At 48.0% G+C, this 21,843-nt stretch overlaps 1 protein-coding gene and 1 non-coding gene across 2 annotated transcripts in view; both read right to left on the bottom strand.

Moving 5' to 3' along the window:
- Positions 1-20,321, bottom strand: part of LOC135817622 (uncharacterized) — a 132,697-nt gene extending 112,376 nt beyond the window's left edge. Inside the window, exons 1-12 of the mRNA XM_065330848.1 lie at positions 19,997-20,321; positions 19,126-19,174; positions 18,464-18,790; positions 16,848-16,940; positions 15,682-15,987; positions 15,148-15,411; positions 14,512-14,562; positions 10,759-11,031; positions 5,585-5,632; positions 4,993-5,274; positions 4,734-4,781; positions 3,809-3,945 (exon numbers count right to left, since the gene is read on the bottom strand). Of these exons, the coding sequence (XP_065186920.1) occupies positions 3,809-3,945; positions 4,734-4,781; positions 4,993-5,274; positions 5,585-5,632; positions 10,759-11,031; positions 14,512-14,562; positions 15,148-15,411; positions 15,682-15,987; positions 16,848-16,940; positions 18,464-18,790; positions 19,126-19,174; positions 19,997-20,092 (1,974 nt within the window). The 5' untranslated portion in view covers positions 20,093-20,321. The remainder of the gene's footprint in view (positions 1-3,808; positions 3,946-4,733; positions 4,782-4,992; positions 5,275-5,584; positions 5,633-10,758; positions 11,032-14,511; positions 14,563-15,147; positions 15,412-15,681; positions 15,988-16,847; positions 16,941-18,463; positions 18,791-19,125; positions 19,175-19,996) is intronic.
- A 1,207-nt stretch (positions 20,322-21,528) lies between these two features.
- Positions 21,529-21,650, bottom strand: LOC135807222 (U5 spliceosomal RNA). Its single transcript, XR_010551514.1, has one exon. It is a non-coding gene; the product is annotated as a U5 spliceosomal RNA (small nuclear RNA).
- Positions 21,651-21,843: the final 193 nt, after the last annotated feature.

Here is a 21,843-nt window from a genome sequence, read left to right as displayed (position 1 = left end):
TCTCTCTCTCTCTCTCTCTCTCTCTCTCTCTCTCTCTCTCTCTCTCTCTCTCTCTCTCTCTCTCTCTCTCTCTCTCTCTCTCTCTCTTTCTTTCTTTCTCTCTCTTTCTCTTTCTCTCTCTCTCTCTCTCTCTCTCTCTCTCTCTCTCTCTCTCTCTCTCTCTCTCTCTCTCTCTCTCTCTCTCTCTCTCTCTCTCTCTCTCTCTCTCTCTCTCTCTCTCTCTCTCTCTCTCTCTCTCTCTCTCTCTCTCTCTCTCTCTCTCTCTCTCTCTCTCAGCATTCCAAACCCCCGAGGAAGGATCTCCTTCAAACATTTGAGGAGATCAACGCGCAGGAGCAGATTTTGAGGCTGAAGACTCTTCAGGTGCAAGGCAAGTGGTTGGAGTGGACATCGGTGATGTGGCAGGACCTCTCGTGGAAATCCCTTTTGTACGGTGGTACTGGTAAGGATTTGAAATTTCTTCTCGCATCAACCCTCGACGTGCTACCTTCTCCGACGAACCTACGCCGTTGGGGAAACACCGTAGTGGATCCGTACTGTAGTTTGTGCCGTACCTGGGCCTGTACTACGCGCCACGTGCTTGGCGCTTGTCGCGTAGCGCTGGACCAGGGACGTTACACCTGGAGGCACGACAACGTACTCGGGGTCATCGTCAGGAACATGCGTGAGGAGATTCGAATCCGCACTGCTGCAAACACCGTACAAACCGAAAATTCAAATGAGCTTGACTTCATCTCGTTTTGCAAGGCGGGAGAGAAGCCAGTTCGCGTTCAGCCCAGACGAAAGCTGGTTAGCGGCCTCAGACTGGAAACTTCTTGTCGACTCAGTTAGTGCAAAGATTTCTTTCCCTAGCTGTGTTGCACTTACCACCCTAAGACCAGATATAGTTCTGTACTCTACGAGTCGTAGGATTGTATTCTGGATGGAGTTGACAGTTTGTGCTGAGGACAGATTCAGTGTCAGTAACTCGCGGAAGGACAGGCGGTATGCGGATCTGGCCGATCAATGCCGAGCAAACGGGTGGCAGGTCGTTTCTTTTTCGGTTGAGGTAGGTGTGCGTGGTTTCATCCCGGACTCTCTTCGGAGGGCTCTGAAAGCGCTTGGATTTTCTAATCGAAGAATAAAATTTATTTGTAATTTGTGCAGTAAGACGTCTCTGCGAAGCAGCTACATCATCTGGTTGCGGCGTCAACAAAAACACTGGTCGGAAGATCCACTTTTCTGAGGTACTGTATGTGGGGCTCCGTTTATTGAGGTGCGTTGAAATTTATTCTCTTTATCTTATTATTTCTTTTCTATAATTTCCCCATATGAGTTCCTATCAGTTGCTGTGAACACCTTGAGTGGAGAGCGCTTGCTCGAGCGTTGAACCGGGTTCTTAATCCACCATACCCAGTTCGCAAGGCTGGGCGGGGTTGTGAGCAGGCTTTCATTTCATCTTTTCTTATTATTTCTTATTATTTCTGCTTTTCATCTCATTACAAAAATTCTGCGCTTTTTCTCCATCTGCGCATAAAATCTAGACTGACAACCTGCTTGTTAAATCATGCACCTGCTTTCAGGCGTAAAAACCCTGTTGTAGAGGTCTCAGTCCTCATTTGTTAGACTTACCTGTCTTTATAAATGTAACTTACTCTCTCTCTCTCTCTCTCTCTCTCTCTCTCTCTCTCTCTCTCTCTCTCTCTCTCTCTCTCTCTCTCTCGCTCTCATTGCTCTCGCGTTCTTTATGCTCTTCAGTTATCTTTCCATATGTTCTGTGTGAAATTTATCCTTGTTACGTTAATTCTGTTCTCTGGCCAATGCCCGGCGAGTGTCGTGAATATGCATCACGAATCCGCGTTACGCTCATTATTATGTCTTTATTTGTTTATGTGTTACATCATGTTGACGTCATGCTGACGTCTTGCTGCACGCATAGCGTGCGCAGTTTTGCAGCTCTCAGGCCAGAGCATGCGCAGCGAGGGAGTGGCTCCTTTTTTGCTGCCTTTTTCCCTTTTGCATGCTTCACTTGTCTCAAATAATGTTTTCTGGTGACACTCCTTTTCAAGTCACCTAATCCTTTCAAGTAACAAGTGCAATGTCGTTCCGTAAACTGGAACCCCTCCATATTTGAGTTACCAAGACGTATTTGTGCGTGGTTATACAAGCTCTCCCACTCAACAGTCCAAAGTTGCGCACACTCTTGAAAAATACCAAACTCCAAATTTCAATCGCATCCACACTCTGACAGTTTTCGGTTTCACTCCGAGAGGGATACGGTATGCTCCTTTCTCCCACCTCGCGTGTCCGCTTCTCTCCAGAAACCTGTGTGCATACAAAGGGGAGCCAGGGTGCCAAAAGGGGCACAGAAAGATTACGACTGATGTTCGTGACAGTCAGTACGCGCGCCACACAGGATGAATTCCCATTACTAACTAAAAGAAAAAGCCATCGACAGCCAGTACCCAGATGGCTTTCTTTTTGTACAGGTGTCGACACCATGCGAACATGAACTCTTCAAAAACTCGATCACACTTCTTTGGAAAAAAGAATGTTCCCCCACCGGGAATCGAACCCGGGCCGCGGAGGTGAGAGCGCCGAATCCTAACCACTCATAGCATGCTGATACCGCACTGTCCTGGTGCGTTTCTTCACACAACTTCTTCAAGTCCCTCATGTTAGTGAAGCGCTGGTAGCAGCTGCGATGATAATGTACCTCGCCATCCACTAAAAGACGGACAGAAACTGCCTCACTGCCTTGGACGTTTGCAGCATCTGATAGGGTGGCTGTAGAGGTTGCCTTGGATGCGACGGGCAGCTCGTGCCTGCGGCGGTCCTTTTTACCGGTTTGGTCGAACCCTTGCTTGCGATGCTGACCGCAGATAACGCAATTAGCAGCGTCGAACGACTTTGCCTCCAGGCGGGTAGATCTCCGTGTTCGAGGAGTGGCAGGGTCAGGAGATTCATCTGATTCTGATATGCGATCAAGGGTTACGTGAGCCAAATTCTTCCGTATGGGACGTCGCCTTCGCTTTCTGCGGGGAGTAGCACTGTACTCAGGATCGCTGTCACAGTCTGACTCGCCTCCATCCATCACCAGTCAAAGTCGTCTTGAATTCGATAACGACGACCCAAATAAAGTTACCTTGTATCAAGTCTGAGGAAGAAGGTAGCTCCAAACCCCGGAGAGAGAGAAGTGAGACGCACAAATCATGCAAATAGAACGCACCGAAAATGAGGGGGGTCGGAAGGCAGCGGACTCAAGCGGAGCCTTCATTGCATCATTCAGCTGCAGTCCACGGACTGCGGAAAACCAAACACCGCACTTTCCCTCTGGTTTGAAATGAACTTTTGTACGGAACTGGAGGTCACGCGCCAACGTTTAGAGATCGCATAGGTACTGGAACGAATCAAGCAAAAACGGATGGGCTCGTACAAGAAATTGTGGGCTTGAGTGCATGCTTTCAGAGCATGATGGAGGCAAGTTACGTAATGAAGGCAGCGCGCCGCGCAATTAAGTACATGTACCGTATTTGTCGGAGTATAGTGCGCACCTTTGTGTAACGCGCACACCCAATCTTCATTGGCGGTGCGCACTTCAATCTTCATTGAAGTACATGCATTTCATGTTCGGAGCATAGTGCGCACCTGCGATTTAGGGCCTAAAATAGCACATCTAAAGTGTGCACTATACTCCGGAAAATACAGTACTTGTACACACAGTACACTTGTCTGGTTGTGTGGCAGGCAGACTGGCCTATGAGACCTGCAGCACATAGCCAACGCAAGGCTGTAGAAAATAATCAGACCAACAAAAGCTCGTACGTACCACCATTGTCTTATCGTTGGAGACACCAAACCCCAGCCACTCGTCCTGCAGTGGTGTGCTCAGGTGCACGGAGACAACTTGCTGGCGACTATCAACAGTCCACCGTGCAGTCAAGAGCTCCTTCTGAAAGAAGCCACCTAAACAAAGCAAAGACACATTCAATGCAGACATACTCGTATAGGCATGAGACTGCAGGTTTTTCTCCGGTGACAGTACTTTCTTGTCAAACACAGCACGAAGAGCGAATACGAGCGGACTGTACGAGACCAGCCCAACATAATAGAGAGGTTGGGTGACTCCTTCGTTTCACAAGAAAGGATCATTGATTCAGGTTTAAGTTTGACTCCTCGAGATACTGTAGATCGGATTAGTTCACACGAGCCAGGCCTGTTTGATTCGTAAGTAGCTCTCAGATCGCACTGCCTCAAATCAGACAGCAACTACAGTTCTGGCCAGAGAAATCCAGCCTCGTGAATAAAATAGCGCCTGGGCACTACTCATCCCTAGCACTGCACACACTGTTCTGTGCACTCGGACACGGCGGCGCTGCTATAGTCCCGTACTAGCTACCGTAGTCAAACATGGAAGTACATGTACAATACACTTAACCCGCAGTGCACATAGTACTAGACATGTCAACACTACAGTCCATTCATCGGAAACAGTCCCCCTGGCTTTTTGAAAGTCCGACTTGTGCCGAATTGAGGATCAAAAACCCACTTCAAATCACAAAAATCTGGGTTTGGGATCTGTAGCTACTCACAAGTGTTTTAACACGAGTCAAACCAGGATAGCAGAGGTGCACTGCATGTACACACACACACACACACACACACACACACACACACACACACACACACACACACACACACACACACACACACACACACACACGGACAGTTCCATTGAAATCTAAACGACTGACCTTTCGAGGTGATCAGTAGAGGATCGGAACTGGCCGTGGTCTCGTTGACTGGAACCAAAAGCACAAGTATCATGCAAACAACAAAACAAAACATATCACCTTGAACATATTGTGTGCTATGTTCATAGTCTAAAGCACCAAGTCCCATGTCCATGCCGCAAAAAGTAAAACGCTCAACTCCAGACCCGGTAACAAGCCCACACCTGTCACATCAACTCCAGGCCCGAACGCCCAAAGCCAAGACCAGACCTGCACGTACCGATATTCACCGTTGCCGTGGCGTGCCCTGCGGCAAGGACCGCCTTAACAACACAGCTCCAGCTGCCAGCATCGCTCTCCTTCAGCCGGCGTACCGTCAGCGTTAGATTCCGATTGGTGAGGCGGGCCCGCGGGTGAGCCGCCGGCACTTGGGATTGCCCCTGCAACCAGTGAACGCGGACAAAGCTGCCGGGCAGCATAGAGTGATTGTAGCTACAACTTAGGCGCACAAACTCCCCGGGCCGCCTTGACACTGTGGGTGTATCAATGTACACTGGTATACCTAATACAAAAAAACGGGGAACAAGAGCCAAGTACATGTAATATCCATTCTTTTACCACGCTCCTACAAAAGTCAAATACACACCATCCTCTCTGTCAATGATGCCAATGGGATTCTAGACGGTAAGCAGAATTCCAGTTACTAGTATGGCAATCTCCGTCTCTGCCATGCTGAAATAGTCGGTCTATGTCGCTAGGGTTAGCCTCTAATAATTTCATCACTTCGCAATGGAGAACTGCAGGAGTGAACAGTAGGGTGGCATAAGAAGCAACCATGAGGCAACCATGAGGCAACCATGCAAAACACGTACCATACAGAGTCGGACGCGGAGTTGGTGGTGAGGGGAGGTAGGACAAGTCTGAAACAGGCAGACACACACACACACACACACACACACACACACACACACACACACACACACACACACACACACACACACACACACACACACACACACACACACACACCAATACGCAAAATCAGGGAAGATGTTCATGGACACCGATACTACACAACAGGGAAAGTAAGTCGGATAACAACATCACAGCCAGCAACAAGAAGGCAATAAGCCGTCTTCAACAGGTAAAGTACGGTTATTTCAGCATACAGTCAACTTCGCTAATAACGACTGCGGATATAACGACAATTCGCGAATAACGACAGAATTTCCATGCCCAGAGCAAAGTCCATTCTACCTGTATACATACCGTATTTCCGCGCATATAAAGCCATGGCGTTATAGGTGAAACATCGCTGTTTTGGACCAAATTTTTGGAGAAAATAGCCTCAGTTTTAACGCCATGGCACTAAAAGTGAGACGCGTACATGCAAAAATCTGCAGAGTATGAACTTGGAGTACTCGTACGGTGCCGTTGCACGTTCATGTCGAGCATCCACGTACTTTCAATTTTCCCTGAAAATTTCAAAATGTGAACCTATCGTGTACAAGGTGGCATACCAACTTGTGTGAGAGAATTGAACTCACCTTTAACGCCAGTTGCAACTTCCTCCACATTGAATTTTGTTCACTTATAACGCCATGGCTTTATAAGTGAGGGTGGCCTTATATTCGGATATAACGCCATGGCTTTATATTCGCGGAAATACGGTATAATGAGACTTCGGGTATAACGACACTTTTCTGATGCCCGCCAGAGTGCCGTTATACCGTATGTGGAGGAAGTTGCATCTGGCGTTAAAGGTGAGTTCAATTCTTTCAGTGAACCTACAGTAGCAGTGATTCTCTCTGCATGTACCCATCCCCACTGCCACATGCCATACCGCCACCGCACCTTCACACAAGTGTGTATGCCACCCTGTACACAATACAGTCGACCTACCCTTATAACGATATTTGGGTCTGAGCAAAAAATATTGTTATAAGGGTAATATTGTTATAGGGGTAACATGGTCCAATACATACATATGTACGCCATTTAGCATTTTTTCATTTATTGCATAATATATCTCGTCCATCACATGTATAGTACTGCATAATTATATACAGTGCATGGTACAAGCACATGTATATGAACATGGTTATTCATTAGCGTTTGTACAAACTTATGTACACGGTGCAAGTGCAGTGACAACACACTGGCTATTGTCTGTAAAACAGAAACACAGGCCATAACGGAAAGGTTCGGTATCACATAGAGAGCCACTGATCCAGCGATGCCTGTTGGCTACATGTTGTCATGTTGGTACGCTGCAAAGCTGTGTCGATGTTGTCTGCAGCCTGGAGCAAACTCTGTGCATTGGGAAGCACAGCCATGTTTTGTGACATGAAGTCCAAGACATCTCGGATAGAGTGGCGTGCCTCGCTCAATGTCACACACCGGGGTGGAAGGTTGTCAACGGGATCCTCACCATGATCCTCCACTGCTGTTTGTTCTGCCTCTGCTTAACCAGCATTACCAGTGCCGTCATCACTGCCAATTGGATCCGCCTCAATGTCGCGCTCCATTTCCATATCAAGCATCTCGCTGGCTGTCAGCAGTGCATCCGCCTCCTCATCATCGTGCAACCGTGCATGGATCGACGCTTCGGCATCGGCGACAGCGGTCTGTAATTCATCCAGTTCCAGCTCAACTTCCTCGTCTGGCACAGGTAGAATGTCAACGTCCGACGAAGGGAGGATACCAACTGTCCGCCAGCAGTCAGTGATGATGCTGGTCTTCACCTCCTTCCACGCCAAGCTTGTCCACTCAATAGCCATCTTCATATTTGGCCGAACCTTCGCCACATCAACTGTGTCATCGTCTTCCAGCTGCTGCACCAGCCAAGAGATATGGCGCCGACGGAAACCAGCTTTGAAGGCCTTGATGATGCCTGCATCAAGTGGCTGCACCACAGACTTCGTATTGGGTGGCAAGAAGACAACGACTACGTGCCCAAGCGTGAATCCACGGAGGTGGCCTTTGTTCCAGACTGCAGCATCACGGGGCATGGCGTGCGTTGGGGCGTTGTCCATTAACAAGTATATTTTCGCCGATGCAGCTCGAGCTTTGGCAGCAACATGAAGGTTAAAGCTGCGAATTGACTGCACAAACACTTCGCTCGTCATCCATGCTGACTTGTTGGAGAAGTACTGGACGCCTGCATCTGATGGCTTCCACTGGCTGAAACATCTGGGCGTTTTAGCAGTGCCAATGACAACAGGTGAGTAGAAATCAGTGACTGAATCAGAACACATCAAAACACAAGAATAGGAGACTGAGAAACAATGCATTCGCTATGAATTCGCTATGCATTCACTATGTATTCACATGTAAAGCAGATCCCAACTCACACAACCTCTGATTGAAATTGTCATCGACAAAATATTGCCTGAGTTCATAAATCATATCACAGAGGATGATGGAGACTTTTCAACACAGCAACACACTCACCGGACGAGTTCACAAAGAGGCCGACAGTGACTCTGTCTTTAGCCAGCTTCTTTCCTTTCCGTCCCTTCGTGTTCGACGATGCCAGAGTTCTTGTAGGCAACTGCCGAAAGAACAGACCAGTTTCATCGAAATTATACAACATGTCCCGTTCAACACCAGCGAGAACGTCTGGGAGCTCTTTCCGAGCAATGTCAACGCCAGCCTGGTTCACATCATCACCCTCGCCGTGGCGGACCTGTTGGTTGACAGCATGACGTCTCTTCCAGTCCCACAACCATTTGGAGCTGAAATTGAAACCATCCGGAACGGTTACATTCTTACCGATCCGCTTGGCTGCCTCGATGAGAATCGAATCGGTCATCGGTGCTCGCTTGGCTTCCATGTGGAGGAACCAAGTGTAGAGCTCCTGCTCCAATGTGTCCACGTGGGACGCACGGAGTTTCTTCTTTGCGCCAGCACGATCGGAGAGCGTGGCATTTTCCTGTTCCAACCACTTTGCCGAGTTCTTCAGGATACCGATCAGCGTCCCCTGGGCAATCTCCTTGCCGAACTCTTTGAAGCACCAGGCTTGCAGCTGCTTCTGCGTCGGCCTCGGAACAAACTGGCTACGACGCACAAGCTTCGCCTTTTCGTCCAATGTGAAGCTGGCGCGTTTCATACCACCAGATCGCATGGAGCCAGACTGCTGGCCGGCTTTCCGCTTACACGGCACGCTGATAGCAGCTCCGGATGGACAGTCCGTATCACTATCGCTGTCCACTTCATCAAGTAGAGAGACTTCGTTCGATGCCATAGCTCTCAAGGCACTCCAAGGCAATGAAGGAAAGGATGGAAGTGGTGATTTGACAAGCAAAATGAAGAAGGAAATCAGGACGAGAACAACGAAAGCGCAAGTTAGTTCGTCTTGATTTGAGACCCTTGGCCTTGTTCCGGGCCCTGCGTGGCTAGCACTGGCTGCACAGGTTTCCCTCGCGGTCTCTAGGCTGTACGATTGGTGCGCGAAGTTGTGCACGGGTAGCAAAGAGGTGCAAGATGCACGACCGCAATCGATTCCGCAACACACACGGCACAGCGTCAGCGTTGCAACATCGATCTGCGAACTCGTTTCAAGCGCGTACCGTACAGCCCCGCCAAACACGATCGATGCACGCCTGTAAAAATCATTGAATTTGTACGCGTGCATGGACTGCTTCGGCACTGCAGCAAAAGAACGATTGTTTTCGATCTCCAAAGCTCGTCCCCTTGGCTTGTCGAGTGAAATTTGAGCTCCCGACAAAGGCCCAAGCAGTCATGGACAGCCTATGGTCTTCGCTCGATTTTTTCAGAGTCAAATATCGTTATAGATCGGATAAAAGTCGATTTGTCAGTGAGTTCACCATCGTTGTAGGGGTAATATCGTTATAGCGATATCGTTACAAAGGTAAGGTATTGTATATAAAAATCAACGGAGTGATTCCGTAAGCCAGAATTTTATCGTTATAAGGGTGATATCGTTATAAGGGTTATCGTTATAAGGGTAGGTCGACTGTAGGTTCACAATTTGAAATTTTCAGGGAAAATTGAAAGTACATGGATGCTCGACATGAACGTGCAACGGCACCGTACGAGTACTCCAAGTTTATACTCTGCCGATTTTTTGCATGTACGCGTCTCTCACTTTTAGTGCCATGGCGTTAAAACCGAGGCTATTTTCTCCAAGAATTTGGTCCAAAACAGCGATGTTTCACCTATAACGCCATAGCATAGCTTTATATGCGCAGAAACACGGTATGCAAAGTTGACTGTACTCCAGCATAACACGAGGGTAAACAGCAGCCAGAGGTCGGCCCTAGCCTAAGGTAAGCCAGAGAGTGCATGTGCTGGAGGTGGAACAAATTCATACTCCAGCACCCTCGATTTCCGGCAGGGTTTCTCATGAAGCGGATACTGTGAAACCGGAAAATTTCGGTGGAGATTTATTTTCGCTAACTTCGGTACAGGGAACTTTTACCTCAAAACGCGACCTAAAATTCAACAAGCCCATGCCCCACACTGTGACACAGCGTGCAAAAAACATTTTCGGATCTGGAAAACTGGTTTACCGAACTTTTCGCCCTACCGAACCGTTGATTTTGGCAAATACCGAAAAAATATTACACCGCCGAAAATTCCCGGTTTTACAGTAGAGTTGAAACTCGGGTATTGAGCCAATAATAAAAGTAGAAAGGACATATGGAAACGAGTTAAGAGTAACTCAGTAGTATGTCTCAGTACAGTCAGACCTCGCTTAACCGCACACATCTGTTTTCCACAAAAATATCCGGATAGGCGAGGGAACCGGATAACCGAACACCAGTTATGTTGGATGCATCACGTATGCTGTAAATCTGTAACCAGCTATTTTCTTCCAGATGGCGAGGGATCCGGATAAAAGAGGACCGGATAAGCGAGGTCTGACTGTACTCTGTCAGTTTTGTGCCTAGTTGTTGCACTTTCTGACTGTATATAGTATCTAGTTAAAGTGGTGGAGAGTTACTCTTAACTCGTTTCCATATGTCCTTTTCCTTTCGACTTTTACAGTAGATGTCAATCATTTTCATTTTCGTTCCCTTACCCACTGCCAGCTGTGCAACTGCCGACACACTCAGTCCAGCTGCGGTTTGCACCGTGCAGCGATAACCATCGCCATCGCCTGCATGGATGCGCCACAAGTGGAGTGTTTCCCGGTGCTCGCCGTCCTGCCGATGTCTGCCCGCAGGTAGCTCAGCACCAGTGTGGCGCGTCCAGGCGATGGAGTACACACCAGAGTAGGTCACTCGGCAGTGGAAGGACACAGATCCGCCCAGGTGTGCTTCCGGAGACGAGGCCAGTACCGATACAGCTGGTGCTACGATCAAACATGCACATGCACAAACACACAAACACACATGTGTACCCACACGCACGCATGCGTGCACACACACACACACACACACACACACACACACACATGTACGCGCACGCATGCACACAAACACACACAAACACACACATAAGACTTCGGTGACGCAGCCACAACTATTTCGAAGGTGTCCTCAATTCACTACTAGAACACATGGGCGTAGGAACCGGTCCGGCAGGCCCGGCGGTCGCCGGACCGATAATTTTTGATTTTTTTTTTACATTTCAACCTTGTTGATGGCTTGTCGACTCTTGTACAGGTACCATGTTTTACATCGACAATGCGGTGTATCATCAGCATGCATATTCTTATTTCTCATATTATTCTGTAGCATTAAAATATGGCCTTTTAGGCCCAATTTTCAAAAAAAATCCCGACCCCCTCTCACAATTTTGCCGCACCAATATTAAACTGCTCTCCTACGCCCCTGGAAAATACCCAATTCCACATGCCAAGGCCTCCTTGTACACTTGTCCGGGTCACTACAGGTACATAGCTAGCTAGTATTTCGCTCCTGCTCTTGCAGTACAGTCAGACCTCGCTTAACCGCACACATCTGTTTTCCACAAAAAAATCCGGATAGGCGAGGGAACCGGATAACCAAACACCAGTTATGTTGGATGCATCACGTATGCTGTAAATCTGTAACCAGCTATTTTCTTCCGGATGGCGAGGGATCCGGATATTTAAAAAGAGGACCGGATAAGCGAGGTCTGACTGTAGTTGAGCACTCTCATGTGGGGTAGTGCCTTTGCTGTTTGCATTACGCAGCACTCACTGACTTGTCAGTTTGAGCACTCTGGCAAAGTACGGTTCGGGCCTGGTTTAAATCTGGCTTTGGAAATTTTTATTTTTCATTGCTATCAGGTTCGGCCTCGTTTTCTCTGTACTGCGCAGATGAGTCCACAAAGGACGAAACAGCGTGCTGTCTGCACATTGGGTAAAAGGCTGGTATGTAGAGAGACATACAAAATGCGCACGTATGTGTAGAGCCAGGTGACCAGTGTCCGGACAGGTGATCGATGCCCGGACACCTTATTTCTCTGAAGTTGCTATCTTAATTTAACCCCCCACATTTTCACAAATGATACCCCGGGTAGGATTTGACAGCACACGGAGCCACAAATCGCCAGCTCAAACGAGAATGGCATGCTGTGCCGTTGAATTATTTTATGCGAAATTAGAGTGAAATTTAGTCACGACGAAGAGAATCCCCTCTCCTGAACCACGGACACACCAGCTGAAACGCAGCCAAAGCGTCACGGGCTGTTCTTAGCACAATAACCAACATCCCCAAGCAAGTTGAAGTCAAAAGAAAGCATGTGAGAGCTATAACAAAGGGATATCTCTCATGCCTGCTAACACGTCTACAACAGCAAAATTTCCCGAGATTTTCCCCAACTGGCGAGTCCTGGCGGCAAGAGACGGCCTCAGCTGCGACGAACCAACTGGAAACGCTTCCCGGAAATGATATCCCCAGATCCACAAGTCACAAACCCACCCAACACAGCTCGCTCATAAATTCCACAATGGAGGAAGCCATGGTGGCATGCAGCGCCGGCCTCTCTATTTGCAAAGCAAGTAAAAAATTCGGAGTAAAGAAATCCACTCTATATGATCGGGTCCATGGATGGTCAACGAAACTTTGCCCCGCACCACTTCTTGCGAAGGAACATGAAGATCAACTCGTTGACTACATCACCTCCTTGGCAAATTCAGGCTTCGGGATCAGCAGAGGTGAGCTCTTGAGTGAAAATACTTTCGTTACAAATTATTTTTAGTTCTCCAGAGCAAGAAATGCCAATCCTGTTACAATCAGTGCGGTTTTCGACTTGCTGGAGGCCACTATTGACAAGCACAACATCGCTCCGGGCCAATTGTGGAATGTCGACAAGAATGGACTCAATCGCGAGCCTTTTCCAAAGAGAGTTGTTACGGCTAGAGCAACAAAGGCGTCGCAGCTGCATAAACATAGCCAAGACCATGTCAGAGCAAATATCTGCATCAATGCGTGCGGCAACCATCTGCCTCCTCAGCTGATATACAATCGTGCGCAGCTAACCACACGCCGGGTGGAGAATGGACCATCATGTGCGATTTACTGCACAAGCAAGACTGGTTCCATGGATAGAGAGCTCTTCCAGAGCTGGTTTCAGGATCTGTTCCAATCCTCAACGTACCGGGAGAAGATGCAATTGATCCTTATGGACAACGGTTCCTCCCACATCAGCGGGGAGTTACTCAAGTTGGCAAGAAAGTCAAATGTTATCTTCATTGCACTGCCATCGAAGACAACGTACATCCGGCAACCACAGGATAAGACTGTGTTCAGTTCGATGGGAGCGCACAACCAAAGCACAAGTGCAGCTGCCTGCTTAGCTTGAAGCCCAACCATAGTCTTGCCCTGTCGGACTTTCTACCGATATTCGCCGAGGCCTTCACGAAGTCCGTCACTCCTGCCAATATTCATGGCAAGTTTCAAAGTCACCGGAGTATACCCTACAGACAGAGGAGCTATTCCTCAGGATGTGCTCGCACCGTCTGCAGTCCATCGCGCTGAACCAAACAAGTTACACCAAGTGTTGAACCAATCAGCCCAGATGAGGAACTACTGTTCAAGAGGCGCCTGGCTGAGGGATATGACATACCGGACGCACGGTACGAGCAGTGGAAAGTGGCTAGCGCCGCACCAGCACAGGATACGGGATTCGTAGAACTGCCACTGGTGACCAGCTTGGTTACTGCCGGTGTTAGAATTGTAAATTCTCAAAGGCTATTCAAAATTCACATATCCCAACCATGCAATTCAAGAGGACAATAATGATCATGGCTTTCACTCGGGCCTATCTTATACAGACTGTCCACGACTGCTGGTGTGAACCGAAGACATGTTGAATGCAGGGAAATCAGCTTTCAATCAATAAATATCGACACTAATCGCTGCAGCTGAGCAAAAATTGTAAAGTGTCCGGGCATTGAACACCATCAACTCGAACATACTTCCTCGTGAAAACTGGCTGCTTTTCAGTGACAGTGTCCGGCAAGATAGGAGTTCGGATTTTTTTTTTTAAACACTCGATGAGAGGATTACTCCACGTCTGCTTGACCCATGCACGGACTTTTACTACTTCGCAATGGATTTTACTACACAAAAAATATCTCCCAGAAAATGTATACACAAAAAGTGTCCAGGTACCGACCACCTGACTCTATGTATATGTGTACAAGTGAGTGTGTGTGTGTGTGTGTGTGTGTTTGTGTGTGTTTGTGTATGTATGTGTGCGTTTGTTTGTGTGTGTATGTGTGTGTGCGTGTGTGTGTGTGTGTCCGTGTGTATGTGTATGTGTGTGTGCATTTTCATGTGCATGTGTGTGTGGGGGGGGGGGGGGTGTGAGAGCGCAAGTAGAAGTCGTGGCCGTGACTCACCTGCCGTGGGTGGCTCAGTGGGAAGTTCCGCCGTGGTAACAGGACGGAGGGCTGCAGTAACAACACAAGCACCAAAGTACAGGGTGTTTTAGATGAGACTACAGTTCATTCAGAAAAAGATGAGCGCTGGCTCTGGAGAGCTCCCGTGTTTGGTGATTTTGCCAGTGCCGCAAGATTCGAAACTTGAAGAAGGGTCCAAAAAAGGTACCTCAACTGGGGTTTGAACCGCAAATGTACTGTTCTGCAAGTGGAGTACGCGGGTTGGATTTTCATGGCTTTTCCCCAATTCAGTGCTTTGGGGGGCAAAACCTGGCCGAAATCCTATTCTTGTTATGGCTTGCTCTTTGGAGAAATAGACTTCAAAAACACGATTGGAAGAGCATTCCATGGGGGATTGCCAAAAAAATTGTGACAAAAACTCAAAATTTGACCTATTTATGGCCAAAAGCTAGGATATCATCTTTTTCTGAATGGACTGTAAGCTCGACCTGAACGAGTCTAATTTCATGAACAAAAGGATAACACAATCACATACAGCGCAGAAGATACCAATAAGGAACTTCTGACCATACAAGCATCGAATGTTTGGAGTCTTGCGTGCAAAGAAAATCTTCGAGTAAGAATCTGATAACTCACCAGGTATTGTCTTGCTCACGACTTTTACAACATTGCCCCTGGTGTCAGTGATGTTGATGCGCACGTGGTAGGATACCGTGTCTGGCAAGCAGACTTTGACTGCGTCCATGTTGTCGGCGAGCGCCTGATTGACAGAGGTGGCAAACCAGACGTTGTATGGGAAACCTGACAATATCTGACACTCCACAGTGTAGCGTGCGGCTTGCTCATGCTGGCTTTGTGTTAGATCTAGAGCAATGGACTGGGGAGCATCCGTAACATCACCTAAAACAATGGATTGGACCAGGAACAGACAGTCAAGAACTTTAAAAAACATTGTGTAGCCACATGTACACATGCCAGCCTGTTCACCTGCACATACGCACAGATACATACACACACATACGCGTGTGCATGCTTGCTTGCTCATTGCCCGGAATGGTCAAATGATCTCACCGGTAGCGAGGAGAGGCAATCAGAAGAAAATATGACTCAGCAGCCCCGCGCCCCGAACCCGCTCACTGCTAACACGCACACATGCACACACTTGCTTACCTACAAGAAGAAGGGCAGCCACGTTGACAGCTCCGGTACTTGTATGCAATGAGCATCCATAAATCCCACTATCTTCGGGCTGCAGGTTATTCAGCTGAAACATTCCACCAGTATGTCCGACCTGCATGCCGTCCACTTGTTTGCGTAGGAGACTGAAGCGCTTCATATCAACAGCGCCGGCATCTAACCTGGTGAATTTCTCCTCTAGGATACCAGTGCCGTGTGGAATGCCGTGCTCGCAGCGCAACGTCACGTTGCCGTTCTGCGCGGATGCAATGCCGTGGGGCAGGATGCTGAGCCGAATCGCTACACAGAAAATCGCACAGACATGTGTCACGGGCATACCCGAGAAGAGCAGGGTGACGTGTATTTCATGCAAAGCATATAGAGGTCTACACCCTGCAATACAAACATGTGTGGCGTCAATGCAACGAGAGTTGGAATTGGGCCATGCACGGGCTGGCGCGAGTTACTGTACAATACTGGGTTACCGGGACAGTCGAGCGTGGAGTAAATGTTACGAGCTTAAAACCGAAGATGTATGGATCCCGAGACCAACTGATGATCGGGTGAAGTGAAGTGTAATCCTGAGACTAACTGATGGCCGGGAAGACACCAGCCAGTTGCGAAAATTAGCCCAGCGGCGCACGGTGTATTCTTTCACAGACGCATGGTTCATGATATGACATTGAATACTAGTATGTGATGCTGACATGATACGAGTAGACTGAGATACATGTATGGGAGGGATGGTGGGGGTAGCATTTCGGCAACCGTACTGCCCCGGCTCGGCTGCAAAATGAATGCAGTGCTTTGTAGAGCGTGCACAAAGCAGGAATGTGCGTGGCCCCGTGTATGGCGACTCGGCGAGCAAGCATCAGCTGGGTGACGTCATGATTCATGAACATGGTGCAGTTGAGTAATGCACGGAGAGTAAGAGAAGTAGAGGTGAAGCCGTTCAGCTGTCAACTCACATTAACACCTACGCAAAACGCATACTATAGTATTAAGCAAATGACATCATCTCAAGTTCTACAGGAATGACATCATGATATTATTGTGATTATGTCATTCGCATGACCTCTATAGTATAATATACGCATGTACATGTACACGGGTGACTAGATAACCCCGCCTGGGCATGGCGCCCCACACGTTCTACTCACCATCATCTCTCAGCTCAGAGTTGATCGCAGTGTCCACAGCAGGAGTGGCAGTGGTTACAGCAGGACTAGTCTGTGCAATAGCGGACTCCAAAACTACAATACGCAGAAGAAAAGAGGACGACTGTCACAACACTATTCAGAGTGAACAGCACAGAGTAGCAGGCAAACCTAAAATACGGTCAGCACTTGATTCAAGCAACTGTATGTAGGTGAGATGTGCTTTAAAAGCATGACCATTCACATGTATATGGCTGCTTTATTATGGCAACAACCAATCCTAACAGTACCAAAAGCAAGTATTGGATTCCCTGACGAGGGGGGGTCCCCTTAAAAGTACCCCATAATCGGTGATCTACGGCAAACTTATATCTCTGAAAGATTGGCTGGAAATTAGTCTGGGCCTTGTACTCCTAACACACACATCAGTATATGACCAACAGACGCACATTCGAAGCGACTATTGCCACCAAGCTGGTGAAGCATACCGTTATACACCAGCGTGGCCAATTTAAAATACTCTGGAAAGTATAATGTTTCAGTGCAATCCTGCGAAGATCGAATCCTGATAATACACCGCCCCCAGGACAAGAGTAATGTCAAGTATTCACGACGTGAGGCCGTATCCATAACACACTGCAAACTGTACACTGCCGCATCCGAACAGGGCCCGGAGAGTTCTTAGTCGACATCCAGTATCGCTTGTACCCCTCCCCTTCCCAGATCTCCGTCAGGCTGTGCACAAGTGCATCTCCTGATTTTTTTAAAAACAGTGAAATCTCCGGACAGCAACTGGTGCACCCTATCACAAGGTTCATGCTCTTCAGCACAGCTCAGAGAACCAAATCTCATCTCCTGCCATCCAGTGTGATGTATGTTATGTTGCGGACTCTTAACCTGTCCTACAAACCTGCACTGTCTGTAAAACCGCTGATAAGCACCCACACTGGCATGCATAAAATGACCGTATTCGGAAGAGACAATACGCTACCAGAACATGTGTATCGTACCAACAGACCAGCAGGTAGTAGAGACTGTGTTCAACTGTACAGATGTGGTACTAAAGGTTTGGAGTGCGTGGATGCTCGCCAGTGATGGGCGCTTGTCAGGATTCTTACGGCACGTGAAATATCCTTGTATGAACTCTGGAGGGTTTACGCTGGATATGCACGGGGAATGTCCATTCACCAATGACCCGCCATGGCAATTATTGCACACCGCTGTCGCTAGTCCTTCACCAGTGCCCGTACCGGACTCTAAGCCTTAGTCTCACATAAGCGTAACAATTGTTACACTCTGGTGCTACCGCTAGTCCTGGCTGGAACACGTGCATGTGCCATGCTCTGAATCCTAGAATGCTTTACGTTGCAAGTGTTGCACGCTGCTGTTTCTGTGCTTTGTACTCTTGTTACCTTGTATACATCGAGGTTGGGCATATCACACTTTGAGTTTACCAATTGGGGAGAGCGGATCAGCTTTGTTCGCTCTCCTGTCTATTGAGAATAAATATCGTAAACCATAACTAACCCCTCGCTATGGTGTAATGTTTTAAGGGATTCATGGAATGGTTTCTGCTATAAGCGTGCAATAAAACTGATAAAAGTGCATGTGCACTGTACCTTGCAGATAGACAGAGCCATTGACAATGCGACCGCTGGCTGCGTACGCAGAGCACGCATACAAACCAGAGTCCGACGCTGCAGAGCTAAAGATCAGCACGTCGGCATAGTCCGGGGTGAACGGCACAAGGCGGTGATCGGCAGCTTCGCCGTCCGGAGTCAACCGATGCCAGCTGCGAACAGTGTCAATGGTGGAGTCGGTGGCAGCACCCGTAGTAGCACGGCACCTGAACGCCACGGTCCGCCCTGCCTGGACCGTGAGTTGCCTCGTGAGCCCATTGGCGGTGACTTCCAACACGGACGGAATGCCGTGTCCCAAGGCATCATCTACCGACACAAACACAGGATTGAGCATTGCGTCATTACTGATGTCATTTGTAGCTATACAGTACATGCCATATGCTAGCTGCTACGACCCTGCTACGACAAAACAGTCATAATACAGTGGAGAATTCCAAAAGCATGCAAGAATTGGATCTTATCTGCATGATTGTAGACTGCATTTTTATTGACTAAACCACCAAATTCTGGGAGCTAACTAAACACACTTCTTAATGTTGATACTGGTCAAAACATGCAGGTGTAGTCCAGTTGCTGCAGCCACAGCTTGATTCCCCAATGACTCAATGATGTCATTACGGTATATTCTAAAACTAACTTACCTTGCCCATTCCCATTCGACTGCACGCCCACAGTGCCTGGTGGTACATGCTGCAGACCAAGAAATACAGGTCCAAGTGAAGTCAACTGGGCAATCTGTCTTTGCAAATTCCTCCAGTGAATCCTGCTACTGTCAAAAATTCTGACAAGTGATAGCAAGAGTCCAATACATGGCAATAGCAAGTAGTGGTGATGTATGCACCCACTCCCAATGCGACTACTTCCTTTTTTTTTTTTTTACTACAAAGCACTGGCCAGCAACATAAAAGGGGAGGTAGACAAAAGTGGACAAGCGAACTTTGACAACACAGAGGAGCGTGGCATGCGTGCCGATGAGGTAGGTCAACCTCCCCCGACCTAGTGGTCTCGGGTTCAACAGTTGGTCTACGCATCAGGAAGGGGAAATGGACAGAGAAAGGGAGAATGAGCATCCTGAAATGGGGTTGTGTCTTTGGCAGTTTTACATTATGTAGATCATCCCTACAGGAAGTTGAAACGACTCAGCTGCAGCAAGTGCAGTTGTTCCTTTTTGAACCGGCTGTACTGTGTCCTTTGAATCCGCCTTGGCGACACGCGATTGCAACACCAACGTAGGGGTTTTCCCAGACTAGTGCACATTTTTGGCAGCAAAAGGCCGCAAAGCGTCAAATCATGCAGCTAGCTGCTTGGATCTGCAGAAAATGGGCGAGCTGTAGCCTGTAGCAAGAGCCAGTCGCGGGCTTTTTTCGGCTACATAACCAGAGCAGATCCCTGTAAAATGCTACAAGTACATGTATGTGCAGCGTGGCTCCATGGAGCTCCGGAGTTACGACAAACTAAAAGTAAAAGACTGCCCCGTAACCCGCCCTGTCCTCCACAAAGTTACATTCTTACTTGACTATGGCCACCGAGTGTTCTCCAGACCAGAAGTATCGTCCCGGCTGCGAGGAAATAGGGAGGCGGCCGCAAAGCCATCTCGGTTCCTCTCATTCAATGAGCCGGGCTCCGGTATGTTCAGACTCAGAGTGACAGCGACAGCGCTCCGCTTTCTCAGTCACGGTTCAAGTCCAGTCTTTCATAATCGGTTGCGCAGATAATCCTACTCGCAGCAATGCAGACCAGCTGGAGAGCCTGGTAGATCTCAGTACGAGAATGAAGTGGACCGTGGAGCTCCATTCGCTTGTAAACTTCTTGCCCCGGACGGGAGTGACAGAGAGACGGACAGGATAGGTGACAGGCTGTAAGTGTAAAAGAGCCATCGTTCTATGTGTAGAAGTAGCAACTGGAAATGGGCAAGCACTATCTCCCCATGATGTAGAGCCGACGATATGTCAATCGGTTGTCTCGGGTCTTGACCCAGTCATGAGTCAAGCCAGGTTGGCCGTGCACTACTTACTGGCACTACTGCCACCATCTAAACATGTCATAACAATTATTTCTAGCGGTTGCGTTAGTGTGAGTGACCACATGCTGAAGTGCTAGCCCGCGGGGAATTAGTCTCGTACAGGGGAGCTGATGATGATTGTCTCCTAGGACTATTGCCTTGGTCACCGGCAACTAACTTGGTGCAATTGCAGTACATGGTTGCCATGTGTAGGACGTGTGGGTGTTGTACCGCAGAAAACTGTGTAAGTGCTAGCTGCTGCCTCGACCTGAACATACCTGAAAGTCAAATTCACTCTGTGACTATCAATAGTAGGGTAGTACCTCAACTCAAACACAGTACAGTCGCTTTGCTGCATACATCATCGACTGTTCATGGTGTATGCAGCAAAGAGACCGTATTCCGTTGAGTTGAGGTACCCTAATGTGTAAATGACTGCAATGGAGTCTGCGAGTGCTTAGAAACGACTATCAGTAGTCACGAAACTCAGTGCTACGTGTACTTTGCACTTGTCTGAGCACACAGCCATTGGGAAATAACGCCCTTCAAGCAACCTTCCGAGCAAGTGGTGCAAAGTTTAAAAGTGACTTTTAAAGAGAGAGTTGTACCCAGACCCGATTCGGACACAGCATCCTGGATATGTAGTCCTGGCCAAAGAAGTCCGATCCACGTGCCAACGCTCATGCGGCCCCTGTGGCTCTCAGATCGTTTATTGTTTTTGTTGGAACGTGCATGGATGTAATGGAAATGGAAACTCAGCGCTGCTTTGGGCGTGCGGGTCGGAATTCTCTGGCCATGACTGCACAATCATGTAGTACTGTGTGAATACTGCACTGCATCATGTGAGTTTCCCGGCTTCATGCATTTAGGATAGAAAAAATAACACATCTACCTACCAAAAGAACAAATATGCTTTTTTCAATGCTTTTTCAGCAGAATCTGCCATTTTTCGAGCTCTATCCACCAAGCACGCAAGGCCTATAAAATGTGCCACCATACACATGCACCAACACACAATCATCTTTCGTTGCCTTTTATCATAGCCCTGCTAGAAAGCAAGGGCTAAAGAAAAATTGTATCGAAGACTCCTTCATTGTTCCTCTCCACGGAAATCTTTAGTAAAAGGCGAAAGATTTATTCGTGGTTGAAGAGAAACCAGAGTATACTTTCCCCAAGTCTTAGTCGTCCTTTCTAACCTGAAGTATCCATCAGTGTCTATAGTTGTGGTATTTCCCCAACCTTGTTGCTACAGTACCTATCTGTTTATAACCACAAGTCCACAAACACTACAGCTGTCTACAGTCACCATTGATTTGTGAAATAATAATTGGCGATATCGCTCTGCCGCTTCTGTTGT

Source organism: Sycon ciliatum, chromosome 1 (genome assembly GCF_964019385.1).
Source record: "Sycon ciliatum chromosome 1, ocSycCili1.1, whole genome shotgun sequence".
Lineage (NCBI taxonomy): Eukaryota > Metazoa > Porifera > Calcarea > Leucosolenida > Sycettidae > Sycon > Sycon ciliatum.
Note: the sequence above shows the minus strand (reverse complement) of the source record. Positions and strands in the feature narration are given on the sequence as shown.